This window comes from Xenopus tropicalis, chromosome 2, assembly GCF_000004195.4.
Source record: "Xenopus tropicalis strain Nigerian chromosome 2, UCB_Xtro_10.0, whole genome shotgun sequence".
Lineage (NCBI taxonomy): Eukaryota > Metazoa > Chordata > Amphibia > Anura > Pipidae > Xenopus > Xenopus tropicalis.
In genome coordinates this window covers 39,429,898-39,446,619 of record NC_030678.2, presented here as the reverse complement: position 1 = coordinate 39,446,619, position 16,722 = coordinate 39,429,898, and the positions used below count along the sequence as shown (strand labels likewise).

The 16,722-nt window shown below is 36.7% G+C and overlaps 1 protein-coding gene across 1 annotated transcript in view; it reads left to right on the top strand.

Moving 5' to 3' along the window:
- il1rapl1 (interleukin 1 receptor accessory protein like 1) overlaps positions 1–16,103 on the top strand; it is a 728,031-nt gene extending 711,928 nt beyond the window's left edge. The window contains exons 9-11 of the mRNA XM_031896701.1: positions 8,403–8,546; positions 12,484–12,654; positions 14,167–16,103. Of these exons, the coding sequence (XP_031752561.1) occupies positions 8,403–8,546; positions 12,484–12,654; positions 14,167–14,885 (1,034 nt within the window). The 3' untranslated portion in view covers positions 14,886–16,103. The remainder of the gene's footprint in view (positions 1–8,402; positions 8,547–12,483; positions 12,655–14,166) is intronic.
- Positions 16,104–16,722: the final 619 nt, after the last annotated feature.

Below are 16,722 nucleotides of genomic sequence, written 5' to 3'. Positions count from 1 at the left end.
TATGATAAGGAACATCTTCTCAATGCATAATGAAATTCATTTTTTTTTCTGTGCCAGAGTCTTAACTAAATAAATATCCTTCTATTAAAAGAGTCTAATTTCTCAGAGCTGCAAATTCCATTGTGTTAGCCATTAATTATATAGCTTGACAGTGCAGTAAATAGTAAACTATGCCAAGAAACAGAAAACAATGCAAAGTATTTTCCATTTTTTTTTTTTTTTTAATCATGTACAGTTAGACTTAAATCAAAAATATTGTACATTAACATTTTTTGCTCGTTCCATAACAGCAGGCACAAGTGCGGCTGCTTTTCACTGAGAAATCTATTAGTAAATTAATTTCAAGTCTCTAGTCACTATCAAACAGATGTGCCTCTGTACATGATGATAAACCGTCTGGAGTAAACAAGTGCCTTCACATTTGTATTGTCTTTATTAGTTTATAAAATGCTCACATACTTTCAAACTAGAAACCATATTTTGTATCCAGTCATGGCTCTTGGAAATGTAGAATGCTTCATCCCAGGTATGTAGATAGTTCCAAAACTTGTATATGTATGAAAATAGCTGGAATAGAAACACTGGACCTCTTTGACAATGGCCCCGTTTTGCTTTGCCGAAAAATTAGCTAAAACTATCATTTATTTGACGTGACCGTGACTTTTTTCTCACTTGGCGATAAGCAAAATTTTTCAGCAGCGTGGATTTGCCGAGACAGGCGCTAAAATTTGCAGCACATTTTAGCGCCTGTCTCGGCAAATCCACGCTGCTGAAAAATTTTGCTTATCGCTACTAATGACCAGTGACCAGACTGGTAGGGTGGCAGTTTTCAACGTCCTCTTCATAAAAGGAGTTTCCTAGATATTGTGAAGGTTTCTCCTGAAGCTGCAGGGCCAAAATATTAACTATAGTTACATCGTGGAAAAACATTATCATGTAATATGTAACTATTATTTATATTTCCCCTCGGTAATTCCATTGTGGTAATTAGTAGTCCAAAATTTCATCAAAGCAGTAAAACACTTTCTGACAAATTGACAAAGGAATCTTCTTTTCTAATCTAATAATTGTGTCAGTTCACTTTACAACAATTTCCTGACCTCCAGGAAAGTTTTTATAAGTAGGAAAAATGTGGTAATGTGCCCTAGTTGACCTTCACCCCAGCCCTCCAGCATCTCAAGCACACACTAGCAGAAGCCCCTTCCATAACCTACTGTACCTGAGTGCAAGCCCTACCTGTTATAGGTCAGCAGAAAAGAGACTACACAGGTTATAAAGTTTAACACACTATGGAGGAGCAAATCATCACTGTTTTGTACCTTTTTTTGTTGTTGATTTTAAATTATAAAGTTGTATCTGACCACTCATGGCATTCCTGGGATATTCAAAATATAAAAGTATTCCATGTCCTAAACAGCAAACAGTCTAGAAGATTTAAGGCTGTAGTTCCCAAATTGTTTGGAGCCTGAAGGACAGTTAGGAAAAGAATTAGGGAATACTTGATGTTCTACAGTGTAAACAGTTCTCTTGAGGGTGAGATTTGGGGTAAATATGTATTTGCTGTTCTAGATATTCTTGGGTATTTATAGGGGCCCTGGCCAAAGGTTGGACCTTTGCTTGAACTAAAAACCTGTGACAACCATTGGATCAACCTTTTAAACCCATGAGCCACATTTAAACGGAAAAAGTGTTGGGGAGCAACACAAGCATGAACAACAGTCCTGGAGGTGCCAATAAGAGCTATAATTGGCTACTTAATAGCCCCTATGTGGACTGGCAGCCTATGGAAGGCTCTGTTTGGCATTACACTGGGTTTTTATGCAACCAAAACTTGCCTCCTTACCAGAAATTCAAAAATGAGCACCTGCTTTGAGGCCACTGGGAGCAACATCCAAGGGGTTGGGGATCAACATGTTGCTCACGAGCCACTGGTTGGGGAACACCGGATTAAGGTAACCACACATAAAAATGAGGGCAGACATTCTAAACCAATATCTTATGCACTGCTGTTAAATATTTTCTGCAAAATCCCTTTAAAATTCATTGCTTTACTTGCAAAAATATTTACTGTAATAATTGAAAAGGTGTTTACAACTTACAGGAACAGTTTTCATTTATTGCAACAGAGGGTTTAATTCAAGCCTTATTTCTTCAATATATTTTCCTTTCAAAAGGTTATTTATTGCACAGTAAAATGAGTAATAGCTATTCTGGCTAAAAAAGCGTTCCCTAGTATATGTTTCCTGTAATCGGTGGCTATTAGACAATAACAGAAACCATAAAAGACAGTGACAGCTTACTGCTCATTGTTATGATTCTCTAAGTGACATCACTGGCTAGATTGCTGTTGTCAGACAGATAGATATGGATGGGTTTGTTTGGATTACCCATCCTCGGGCATTGAAGTCATTAACAATGCCCTTCATCCATCATATAGATCTGTGCTAATACAGTATAGCAAAGGCGAGTAGTCATGCTCAGAGAATGAGTGTCAGCACTGAAATATTGTGTTTATTTGAAGAACATTCAGAATTAAAGCCTGACATGACCGAAAAACAGAAAAAATGAATCCTAGATTAACAACTGTGTCACGGACATTAGCATCTGAGTAGTGATGAGCAAAGTTTTTCACCAGATAGCTTATATCATATTAAATGGCATATTGAAGTATCTTATTAAAGCTGGAAAATGTATATCTGTAAATATTGCCCTTTTACATCTTTTCCCTTGAGCCACCAGTTTGTGTTGGTCTGTGGTCCTTCAGAGATCAAATGACAGGAAATAATGCAGCTGTGGAGGAAGTGCTGGAGAACTTTGTCCATTAATTGGCTAATGGGACCTAACATGTATGTGTGCCTTTGGTTTGTCCCTGTGCACAGTGAATCATATCATCCTAGGGGGAAAACCTTTAGTACAGAAAATGGCAGTTTTTTATTTAGGCGTACCCAATGGCACAAATGACTAAAAAAGGATATTTTTATGAAAACAGTTAATTTTGCTAAAGCAGGGCTTTACATATTAACTGTTTTATGCAATATATTTTTATAGAGACCTACATTGTTAGGGGGAATTGTTTCCTTTAAAGTGGCTCTATTTTCATACAAGAGCTAGCGGCTTTATTTTGGTGGTTTTAATAGACTTTTGTTATGGCTGGAATATATTATTATAACTGTTTTATGCAATATATTTTTATAGAGAGCTACATTGTTTGGCAGTATTGTTTTCCTTTAAAGTGGGCCTGTTTTCATACAAGAGCTGCGGCTTTATTTTGGTGGTTTTAATAGACTTTTGTTATGACTGCAAGGGTAAGCCTGATGTAGATATCCAGATATTAATTTTTGAGGTAGAGCTGTGCTCCTCAATAGACTTCAATAGAGAATCTGCAAAACAGACGGATATATAGCACAACAGGTACATGACATTGAACTGTCTATATAATATGAGAACAAAATGTATAATGCAGGTATCTTCCAAACAATGTAGCTACAATATAACTTATAGAAGGTTTACTGACACAATGATAAGGATGGTTGGTAAAAATAGAAAAATAAAACAACAGAAAATAAAAAGAAAAAAAAGAATTAAAAAAAATAAGATAATAAAAATGCTTGGCAGGTTCTACTCTTCATCTTCATGCAGCACCTATGAACAAATCCAAGAAACCGGCTCCAGAGACCAGCTCTGTAACATATATAAATGTAACATACTGTAATTAACTGAACTTCAAGTTGTATAGGTAACTTACTTACCTGATCTTCAAGCTTATCTAGTGTTTTCTTTAATTTTCTAAGCCTGTTTCCTCCTTATACTTTTATTATTTACATGATCTACAAACTCCTCCTCAGTTTTTCTCTCTGACTTTAGGCCTATTGTTTTACTGCGACGTTAAACCTTTTTCCTTCTTTCAATCTTTTATACATTTTTTGATAAAAAATATTAATTGCAATAACATGTATAATGATAGTTTGATATCTTAGATTATTAGAGAGACCTGAAGAAAATGTCACTGACATTTTTTTTAAAGGGCCAGTATACACCTATATACACTCTTGCTAAAAATGTGACTTTCCCGAATTCAAGGTCGGACTGGGCTGCCGGGACTCCGGGAAAATTCCCGGTGGGCCCCGGCGGCCCAGACCCGACCCTTGCCGGCGCCCCCCCTGCCCGCCAGTTCCTCCCCTGATGCATTAAATTTATGTTGGGGGGGAGTTAGGGGACAGCAGCCCCAGTGGGTCCTGCACTGCACCCCCCAGTCCAACCCTGCCCGAATTGCAGCAATATTCTGATCTGAAATCTAAATAAATCAGCCCCTAATTTAATGTGAATTCCAACAAACAATAGACCCTTTCCTGTTTCAAACTAATACAAAATGTCTACTACTAGGAGTCATAAAACAAATATTAGAAGCTTAAAAGTGTAGTTTACCTGTATTTCATCAGCAAGGAACTTGCCACTGATTAATTGTCATAAATTGTCATACAATTGCTTGTATAACCTCTGCAGACGAGGCAGATAGGCAATGTAAAAGCATCAGGCAAATACTTTCAAGGCAGAATGATAAATAGAATAATAGCATAGACGATGTTATAATAGATGTAAAGAAAGGTTTAATTTCTAGTGTCAGTATCTCTTTAATAAGGGAACCATTCATACCAGAACAATAGAAATTAACCATACTGTGCGTACTGTTCATACAGTAGCCGTTCATTCAGCCCACATGTAATCATAATAATAAAACAGTACCTTGTACTTGAGAGTGACTAAATTGCATAAATCTAAATCGGTGGTATCTATTCAGTAGACTTAAGTTATGGAGATCCAAATATTGGAAAAACCACCATCCGAAAAAACCCCAGGACCCAAGAATTCCTGATAACAGATATATGTTTTGTGTCAATGAGTAAATTGGCGTAAATTGGCGTATATGCTTAGAACATTATCATTATTTAAGGTTTTGATATTACTCATGGATATCAGATAATAGTGATTTTAAAATTATGTTTTATATTATCTCTCTTATCAAAACAAAAAAACAGTTGTTTTGCATAACTAACAGAAGCAATTTTTGGTATTGATTGTCATTATTCAGAGAAATTCCAGTATTACTAAGTCAAAAGGCATAGGCAGAATTAGGAGCATCCACCCACTAAGGTTTTTAATATTTTGGTTCAATCCTTGAGTGAATAGAGTTTGTGAAGTGAACAATAATGAAGGCAATAACAAAACTGTCAGTGGGAACATTGGACTGGTGTCACCATAGGTTGCCGCGCAGTAGTTGCTGAGCAAAACAAATGAAACATTATCTAGAAAGCATTCTGTTCCAAGCAATTAAATCATCTGATATGGGAATAAAGTCACTGTCTTCTATGGTACAACTGGCACATTGTGAAAAACTATGGGAGTAGTGCCAGTCAAGAAAATGAAATTTAAGGGACACTCTAATCAAAAACAGTTTGTATTTGTGCCAAGAAACAATAAAGCTCATCTATAAATGCAGTATATTGTGCAAACTGCAACTTTTTTTACTCACAATGCAGTGTTTTCCCCAGAATTCCACTGTAACCCGTGCAGGATGCAAATTTGCATCTATTTTGGTATTTGCTCTCCAGTTATGGTTGGTGATGAGTAAATCTGTCCCATTTTGCTTCGTTTAAAAACTTGCAAAACTGCAAGTTTTTAAACACAAAAAATTTTTTGACTCGACCACGTCCTTTTTTTATGCAGATACGTCCTTTTTTTACACGCCCATGAGGTTGCACCTTTTTTTACGCAAATTGTTCGCAGCAAAATTTTGCTGAAGTTTCACTAAACAATTGGTCAATGGCAAAATGGCGGAATTTCACTGCGAATCCATGCTGGCCAAAAAATGTGCTGATCACTAGTTATGGCATGTTGTTTTCCCCTTGCATTTGTGCTGGATGTAGTAATATGTTTGGGGACTGTGCATACAGTACATACCTGCAAGTGTATGAAATTAGTATCATTTAATTATATGAATGTACATAGTGCACAAGATATCTGTATAGATTTAAACAATGAGTCGGTCAGATGTTAATTAAGTTGCTTAAGTTGGGAATGCTTTGAAGTGCCTTTGTGTTGGTTACCTTGGTATTTATTATAGGGGGGTGATCAACACCAAGATATCACAGGAAGCCAACTGGAGGGTCTTTTGCATTTCAAAGTTGAATTGTGTGTACTGTTGTTTATGGTGAGACGGGCAGGCCCGGATTTGTGGAGAGGCCACAAAGGCCCTGGCCTAGGACGGCAGAAGTTTAGGGGCGGCATGCCGCCCCGCCGCAAAAAAAAATTTAAATTTGGCTCCCATACGGAGCAGTCGGGACCTCTCCCCACTGCTCCGTATGGGCGTTTTAAGGAACGCATGCGCACTGATGGGGTCGCTTTCGCGCATGCGCACTGGGGGGGCCGCGCTTTTGCGCATGCGCACTGGGGGGGCCGCGCTTTCGTGCATGCGCACTGGGGGCACTTTCGCGCATGCGCATGGGTGGGGAGGGGGCGACCGACAGGGGCGGCCTCTGGGCGCCCAAAACAGAAATCCGGCCCTGGAGACGGGCTCCTTATGGGAACTACCCGACTGACTAACACAATAAGATTCTGATACCTGATTATCTTGTCAGCCAATCAGAACACATCCCTACTTTGGTCAGTGAGATTCTAAGAGTATAACTAAGGAAACTCTGATACTCACATAGATGGACAGTAACGTAGAAACACACACAAAGATAGAGAGGTTAGGTTAGGGAGAAGTCCTGAAGGCTGATCCCTATAGAACAGATCCTGTGGGCATATTTAAAGGAACTCTGTATCATTTGCTGGGCTGGATAATCGAAATAAATTAGCTTCATCTCTGGAAAAGAACCGTGGTTGTTTCCTTTTACCTGGCTGTGCTAAATATTGGAATATCCAGTATATTTTTAATAATATACTACATCTACACTATACACAACACTGGAATGGCATCATTTCTAAATACCCTCCTAAATAGCATCAACAGACACAACAGGGGCTCATTTATCAGTACTTGGCACATTTGCAGTAACCCATAGCAACCAATCAGTGAGTGGCTATATTTTAGCCAGCTGCAGATAGAACAAAGAATGCAACAATTTGTTTGGTTGCCATGGGTTTTTGGCCCAGTGTTGATAAATTACCCCACTCCAAACGAAACTCCTCTCAACCAACTAAAACCCAACACAAAGGCAAAGATCAAACTAACAATCAACAAGCTCCAAACTCTGTTCTACAAACCAAAGTAAGCTGAAGAACCAACCAAATCCTGTAGCCAACAAGGACAATACCATTTATGGACTAGCCCCCCCAACACCCCCCCACTCATCCTCCAATCTCCTCTCTCCTTTACTTTTCATCTCCTGTTCTATGTTATCTGATAAAAAATCAATAAAAGTTTTTCAAATTAAAAAAAAAAAAAACTACCCCACTCAGTTTGGAGCCCATTTAAGCACTTTTGGAAGTATTTAATAAAAGGAACCATGTTTGCCCAGGAGCAGTATCCCATAGCAACCAATCAGCAGGTAGAATTTACCTGTTTAAAAGCAAACATCTTATTGGTTGCTATGGGTTACTGCTACTGGGCAAACTTAGTGCCTTTTATTACGTATGGGGGTTTGTGTTCATAAGTGAGCCTTAATAATTAGCAAATGGGGGGGTTGTGAGATTTACAGTTTTTTCTCTGCAACTTTTTGCTCTAAAAATTCACGAATTTCAGTTTTAAAAAAAAATGATGGTTAATAAATGGGCCCTATAAAAAGATAGCGAACTCCAGTGGAGAACTTGGAAGGCATAAATGATTACTAGGACTGCTGACGCTCTCTCCTGGTTCAAGATATAATATCAGCATTCCTAGCCACATCTCTTCAGAATATTTAAGTTAATGATGAGGTATCTGTTACAGTGCCGTTTACGAAGGAATCTTTTGTCTCATCTGTGGCAAGTAGCAAGTTGCATAAAGGGGTCAAAACTTGCACTTTGTGTTTGATGTGCATTAGAGTTGTATGTTTATGTGTATATGAAAGTGCATAAGCTGATTACATTTGGTTCTACCTGGTTGTACCTATGTTTTAATCTAAATTTTAGTGCAACTGAGTTATATCATATCAAAATCATTATATTTTTTTGAATGCAGTATGTTCTATTTTTATGCATTTGATGCCTTTTAAAACATAATAGCATAGTAATAATAATATGAATGCATGCTGAAGACATATAAACTCAATTACTTGTGTTTAAAAAGGTAATATAAAAGCAACAAAGGCATTTTAATGTATTCAACATGCACTTCAAGTAACCCCTTTTAAAAAAAAGGACTGCATTTTGAAAGCTAGGAAATAGAATAACATGAATTTATAACATTTCTTCTTTTGTAGAGCTTATGTACACAGTTGAGCTTGCTGGAGGCCTTGGTGCTATTCTGCTGCTGCTTGTTTGCCTGGTCACCGTCTACAAGTGCTATAAGATTGAACTGATGTTATTCTATAGAAATCACTTTGGAGCTGAAGAACTGGATGGAGGTAAGACATTTCCAGAACACCTTTGATGTATTATTTTAGATGTTGAAGAACATTCTCACTAATAAATGAAATGCCGTCACCTGATCTAGCAGCTGCCCGAGTTGGTATCATTTTATTTTGCGGTCAAACAGCATCTTTAGAATGTAAGCTCTTGCGAGCAGGACCCTCTGCCTATTGTCTCCAATCCTTATCCAAATGTAACTGTAAACCATTTTTTGTGAATTGTACATGTTAACTGTTTTGTCTTCAGTACCTCTTTATTCTGTAAAGCGCTGCGCAAACTGATGGCGTTATATAAATAATAATAATCTAGAGGCTTTGTGTATAATTGTGTGCTTTTGGGGTTTGAAGCTTATCAAGTTATGGGGGACTGGAGGCTTAGAGCGCTAATGGAGTTAAATGATCAGAGTTGCAAAGTTTCTAACAGGTTGAAAAACCAGTTAACAAGTATGATTATCTAGCCACATATTTTAATGGAGACAGGTTGTTTTGGATTTAAAGATCTGGTCAACTGTTTAATTTTACCCACAATGAGGGTTATATAACAAAAGGTGCAAAGTTTGCTACTCATATATAGCAAGCAATCAGCAGGTAGTGTTTACTAGTAAACATCCTATTAGTTGCTATGGGTTACTGCACCTGTGCAAACTCTGTGCCTTTCATTACACATGGGGGTATGTGTATTAAACAGTATTTAGGTCACATTATTTTATAGTAGTTGTGTGTATAATAGATGTATAGTTGAATTCTATATTCATCTTTCATTGGTGTGGTTCGCAAAATGTTTTAGAACTACTACTATACTACTACAAGTTAAAAAGGTGAATGCAGACTAAAACGTTGCTGTATTCTTCTTGATTTCTTCCTTTTCATGTTGGAATCTCTTTCAAACCATGCATGGGTTTGCGCTTTGGAACAGGGAAAAAAAACTTTAGTTCACTTTGACTTTGAACTGTTTAAAATCATTTTCCATACCTGTGTCAGTATCACTTTAAGTGGGAGCTTATTACAGCTATTGCTATAAAGGGGTTAAAATCATGTAGAAGTATGGCTCAGTAGTAAATATTTAATGTTCAATATGTATGTATCCTAAGGTCAGAAATGATTTAATAATTGACCTCTTCCTTTACTTAAGTTTAATTTTCACAATCAGCAGGAGAATATATTACGTTTAAATAATCAGCAGCAAAACAATTAAATGATAAATGAGATTTTTTTTCACATTAGAAATATCCTGGTGATCTTGAGAGAAATACAGGCATTCTACTTACAAATAAAAGCAACCAAGTGCTTTCTAATGTGCTATGTTACCCCCAATGGAGATAATGCAATCCCTTTTTCAATTAAAATGCCAGCATTATTTCTGTCTTATTTGCATGTCCTTAAAGGTACTAAACAATTAACAGCACTTTGTGATCTTTTGCTGTTTGTTTATGTTCCCCAATTAACAACATAGAAACAAAAAGAGGAAACTAGTTGAAATAAAAGAAGTGGAGCAATATAATTAAAAGAAAAATATGACAAAAGAATGAAATAACTGGAGCCAAGTAAAGTAAGAATAAAGGGAAATCAAGAGGGCGAGAAAAGCATGAAATGTAAGGCTATGGGAAGATACTGTAAATAAACAACACATTCAAGAGAGAATAAATGAGGCATGGTAACAAGAGGGATAGAGTGAAAAATGATGGAAAGAAAGCAGAAACAATTTTAATAGAAAAAAATGCAAAGGGAGAGGTGCAAAAATGATGAAGGGAAAGAAAGATCATGTTCAGATGTTTTCTTGATCTTGCCAAGGCAGGTGCATTTTCTGCCACCCTTTCTTCTATGCCACCCCTTTAGTCATTATTGGAGTAGAATATGCCATCTTTAAAGGCAAGGCATAATCACGGGGGGGGGGGTCATATTAGGCACCCCGGTGAATATAATCGCTCAGATGCTGAGCTGAAACACATGCCATTCTGAAGTACTACACTAGTGAGCGCCATTTTGTTTTTTTCCTTGTGATCATTGCTGCTGCTGCCTTGGGTGGGTACACATGCCCAGTACAGCAAAATATTTGCTTTTTTGCATGTACATTTGGCTTTTACTTAACTTCATATTTGGTGCACATCAGCTCTGGGAGAATGAAGAAGATGGTGGTGCTCACTAGGATAGAACCCCAGGCCTGCACATTTTTTAGGAAGAAGGAGTGCTGGCCTGGGGTCTGAGGTAGCAATTACAATGACTGGCATCCCCACCCAATGGTTACAACTTACCCAAGCTTTTGGTTGGGCCCCAGTGTTTGTAAATTGTCCCCATATTTGTGTGTGTGTTTGCGACTGTAGAAATAATGGTTTGCTTACAGATAAAATTGTTTTTTCTTACATTTCTTAAGTGGATTGTATAAATCTGAGAACTCTGCAAATCTGATTACCTATAAGGCCAGTTTCCTTTTTATTTTGTTGTTCTTTTCAATGTTCATGAAGTAAAAAGGAAAATGAACCCTTCAGGACATAGTGTACAAAATAGAATTGCTGCACTAACTGTATTGTACTGAAATAGAAAAACCTATTGCATCTATATTCTAGCAGAGCTGACTATTCTATTACTCCACGTTGCAAAATATGAATGTTTTCTTTCACTCCAAATCAAAAGGACACTTTGTTTATTACACGGCATCCTCTCTATGATGTGCTAGGACAGAAAATAGGAAGAAGACAAAAACAGTGCAGATTTCATCACTGAGTGAATACAGAACTTATGCCTGTGCTTGGTGGAATATTCAATAAGGTTTCTTTGATAAGTAATTGATATTCTGCATAGCTGGTCCATAATCCTCTCCGGGGAGTAGAAAGAAGGTTAATATTTCATTAGTCCGGTTATTGATTTAGCTGTACTTTCTTTGCAACAACAACACAAAAATCAACATGTGACCTCTTATTCCACTGAATTAGTTCCAGTGCACTTGGCTTTATTGACCTTTCAAAGAAAATGATGAGTGACTTAATTCAGGCTCATGGTTTCTGCATAAGAAGACTGCTCCTTTGGCAAAGTGCTTTACAATAACAGGCAATTGGTAGCATAGCATCCCAGTGCAACCTGGTTAGTGGTTTCAATTAACTAGCATTAGAAAATAATTTTTTTTCCTCTGTGGAACCCCATCCAATTCAACTATCTTTTATCTAACCATTCTGCTAACCGTTTGCTGTCATCAACATTCTGGAAGGCAACCCCAATACAAGACATAGTGAGGGTTATCAAATTAATGCCTTTATACATGAACTTCAAATTGCATGCAATTCATCACATGTGATTAGAACTGCAGTTTAGGAATCATCACCTTATATTGAATTGTTTACCCTTGCTTATGTAAATGAGCCATAGAAAATGGTAATACACACAGACATTGAGTGCATAGGGGAAAAAGCATTATCATCATTATCATGCACAGTCTCAGTGAATCGGCAAATCATGTGTTACCATTTGATGAATGAGGATCTGTTGGTATGTTTATTGTTGGGTTCATGTAAGCTATGTGACAAAATGCAGTACTCGTGCAATGAGCTGGAAAAAGTTAAAAAAAAGACCCCTGCTATCCAAATGAGCCCTAAATATTGTTAGCACTAGGGAAAATTGAGGCCCTTGGAGAGGCCCTTGGGACTATTCAATACTTCTACCAGCGAGAATCCTCTGTTGAAAGGATAATTGCTCCTAAAGAGGGGTAAAACTAAGGTAAGTAGGATTAAATTGAAAATACAATATAGTAATAACAATAACTCAGTTTGCTTCTTCCAACCATAAAGAAACAAGAACCATCTATCGATTCTGAAAAAAGATTAGCACTTATGCAATCCAATTTGTTAGACTGGAATCTATTTGTTTCTGATTTCTGCATTACTCTTCTAGAAAAACATGTATTTGTTTCATATCTAAAGTTAACTGTTAACCCCTTTTGCAGATAACAAAGATTTTGATGCATATTTATCATATACAAAAGTGGATCCTGACCATTGGAACCAAGAAACAGGGGAAGAAGAGAGGTTTGCCCTGGAAATTCTGCCTGATATGCTTGAAAAACATTATGGGTACAAGCTGTTTATACCCGACAGAGATTTAATCCCCACAGGAAGTAAGTAAACGTATTATATATATATAGATTATATATGGTTACTCCAAGAGGAACTATCACTATTAAAAAAATCCACTGTTAAATAAATCGATTTCAAAAAGAGTTATATATATACCTCAACCCAACATTTTTGATTTCTGATTGGTTGATTCTAGAATAAGTCAGCAATTTACAACATCCACTGCAGCTTGGGGCAGAGGGTTTTGCTTAGAATAAGCAATGCATTATTACATGATTGCCGGCAATCAACATGGTTGATCTGAGTTGTAGAAGTTAATGTACACATAGATAGATAATGTATTCAGTGCAATTAATAATGCCTATTTAAAATCGTAAAAATGGATGATAAATTCTACTTATACAGTTGTTCTTTATTAGAAAAACATTATTTGTGTAGTGCCCCAGAGAGGTAGTGAATTGGAATGTAAATGAAGCATGCACAGGAAGGCACAAATGTACAACCAATGTAATTAGTGATGATAGGATATACAGTATATAGAGAGAATATGTTATATGTTAATATGTTTCTGCTGGGGTGCACCATAATGTTGCTGTCTATGCATAGATCTTATTTAACAATAAAACAGACAATTTTTGTTAAAACTGAATGTTTCCGAAAAGCTGCTCTTTGATCACTACCAGCAACCAAACAGTTAGAATAATGAAATCAGTAAATTATAAATTCAAGGTTTTTACCTTTTTTTCACAGTTTTAATAAATAAGGTAACATTAGGGGGCACATTCATCAAAGTACGAGTTCGAATCCCGAAATGGGAAAAATTCGGATTAGATATGATAATTTCTGATGATCGCAAATATCATGAAAATGCTTCCGAAAAAATTGGAATAGTCATGATTATATCGTATTGGTGATCCGAAAGTCACAAATTTTTGTACCGAATGATCGTAAACAGCGGGAAAACCTTTCTGACTTTGATCCTTCTGTGCATGTTTTTGGTAGCCTTCAATAGGAATCAATGGCACTCTGCAGCTCCAACCTGGCCCAAGGAAAGTAACGATACCGAAGCTTGAATGAATCAGAAACTTTCGTACTTGGTGCAACAATACGATTTTGTCACACAAATTTTGTTGCAAAGTACGAAAAAGTTTCGCAAATGTACGAAAAAGTCGCGCAAATGTACGAAAAAGTCATAGAAAATACGCACAGTATGACCAAATACGATTTTTTTGTATTTCGTAAATGTCATACTTTGATAAATGTGCCGCAAGGATTTGTTTTATATTTTGAGGTTATTCGAAGTAAAAAAAAAAAATACAAAAACTAGAATGGAGTCCTCTACTTACCTGGTAGGGACATGGTGGCCTTGAGCGCACCAGATTTAGTACAAGGTACAGAGTACAGCAAGACCCCGGAGTCATTTAAAATCACCCCTTCTGAAGGGTGACATGCAGCATACCTATTATCTATAAGAGAATTCTTCATTATATGTGAATATGATGGCACTGTATAAATTCATGATAATAACACTTTTTTTCTGCTTAACTTTCTAGCATACATTGAAGATGTGGCAAGATGTGTGGATCAAAGTAAACGGCTTATTATTGTCATGACTCCCACTTACGTTGTGAGACGGGGTTGGAGTATATTTGAACTAGAGACCAGGCTCCGGAATATGCTCATCACGGGAGAAATTAAAGTGATCCTAATTGAGTGCAGTGAATTGCGTGGGATTATGAATTATCAAGAGGTGGAAACTCTCAAACATACCATAAAACTACTAACTGTGATCAAATGGCACGGGCCAAAGTGCAACAAGTTAAATTCCAAATTCTGGAAACGTTTACAATATGAAATGCCTTTTAAAAAAATAGAACCCATCACACACGAGCAGGTTCTAGATGTCAGTGAGCAGGGTCCTTTTGGGGAGCTGCAGACGGTCTCTGCAATTTCAATGGCTGCTGCCACATCTACTGCGTTAGCTACTGCCCACCCTGACATCCGCTCCACTTTTCATAATACGTACCATACACAGATGCGACAGAAACACTATTATAGAAGCTATGAATATGATGTACCTCCTACTGGCACCCTGCCTCTTACCTCAATAGGTAATCAGCATACCTACTGCAACATACCTATGACACTTATTAATGGACAACGGCCACAGACAAAATCAAACAGGGAGCAGCACCCAGACGAGGCCCATACAAACAGTGCTATTTTGCCGCTTTTGCCAAGAGAAACAAGTATTTCCAGTGTTATCTGGTGACAGGAATGGTAGGGGCAAAAGAGCCCCCCCACCTCACAGATAGAAGCGGAAAATGCAGTCTGGTGCCTGGAACTTCATCCTCGACTGCTGCTGTTAAACATGCATTACAATCGTTAACAATTTTTGAGGAAAAACAGGGTCTTGTACATATTTTTTGCAATTTATTTGTAGCATCAGTGTCTTCCTGTTTTACCCATGTCTATTGCCATTACATTTTGACTTTGTTTTATATGTCAATGAATTTTGTCTAGTTACATTTTTTAATGAACAGACTGATGTATAGATAGGAAACTTTTTTCCCTTTTGCTTTGAGTATAGTTTTTAGATTTTTTTGTTCCTTTTTTTTTTTCTGAAGTTTGGAATGCTTGAACAAACCATTGTGGCCCAATAAGGAGCAACGTTCATTTTGTTGGTTTTATCTGGTAACCTACATTTTTTGATGCCCAGCCTTCACTGATAGAAGAGCAAAGTATGCAAGATTCCAAGAACTCCTATTTTCATTTGATTTTTTATTTCAGGATAACCTAGCAAAGCAGAGCTCAGTTTCCATTTCTTTTGCCCCACCTTTCTGATGGCAGCATGCTCAGTAACACTTCAAGATGGTCTGATTGTCTAACTTTTAACTTACTTAAATGTTTGTCAAACAACAAGATCCCTGGTCTGTATTTATTGCTTTGCAGTAACCTAGTTCCTAGAAAGCAATTTTACTGGAAAAGTAAAGGTTTTTTATCCACCTTTGACTTTTATTTGTATTGTTTTCATGGCTTGATGTCTGTTTTTAAGAGATTGTTTTTTTTTTTTTTCTTTTTTTTGTTTAGGGGTGGGAGGGCATAAATCTTTAATGTCATTTTTTTCTCTATTTTAAAAATTCACTTAATATTATACAGTTCTCTATTCAGCCAAACTAAATCTATATGCATTGTTGAGGATATTTTTGTATGTTGGAATTCTAGAATGAGGAAAATCATGCACTATCTCAGACTCCTGTAAAACTTTGAAAATTGTGTTTGCCTTATTGATTTTAATTTTGTCGAGGAGGAAACCTTCTTTTAGCTTTGAGGCAATTCAAATAAGAACTCAGGAGGAAAATGGAGGGGAAAAGATGTTTAACTCCAACATGCATAGGCCTTTCAAATAGATTTCTTGTTTATACAAAGTACTCAGCCCTAAAATGTTAAACTCCTTTTATTAAATAAATAAATATGTTTATTTTTAAGATATGGTTGTATGATTGTGAGGTGCCGAATGTTTGTATCAGGTGTCTGGAAAGTTGGCAACACTTGGAAATAAACGTGATCCAGTATATAACACATATAACTGCAAAAAATATGTATATAAATATATTATTTTTACCACCTGTATCTGTAGTGTAAATATATTTTTGTTCTTCGAACTGGGTTTCCATAGAAAAAAAAACATGCAGTACCCACAGAGTCAGTAAGTTAATGCCTCGCTGAGCAAAAAGTCGGTAACTTTGGGACAGATTTATCAGAAATTAAGTTTGCTTTTTGTTACTGGGTTTTAGAAAAATTGCAAACTTGAATACAAATATTTTCTGAAACTTCTGAAAATGAAGTCACAAAACAAAAATCAGCAAGTAAAAGCTGCCAGTGATCTATAGAAGTCAGTGCAATTGTATTTATTTATTTGAAACCATTACAGTTTATTTTTTTTTATTGAAAATGAATGGAACAATGTGATTCTCGCTGGTGTGCAACTTTTTTTGTGACGAAATAAGAACTTGACTGATCGTTTATGTTCTTTCTTAAATAAGCTAGCATATGAGAGAAAACTCGCCCGATGTCAGCATTTTTTTCCCACTCAAATTTTGATAAAA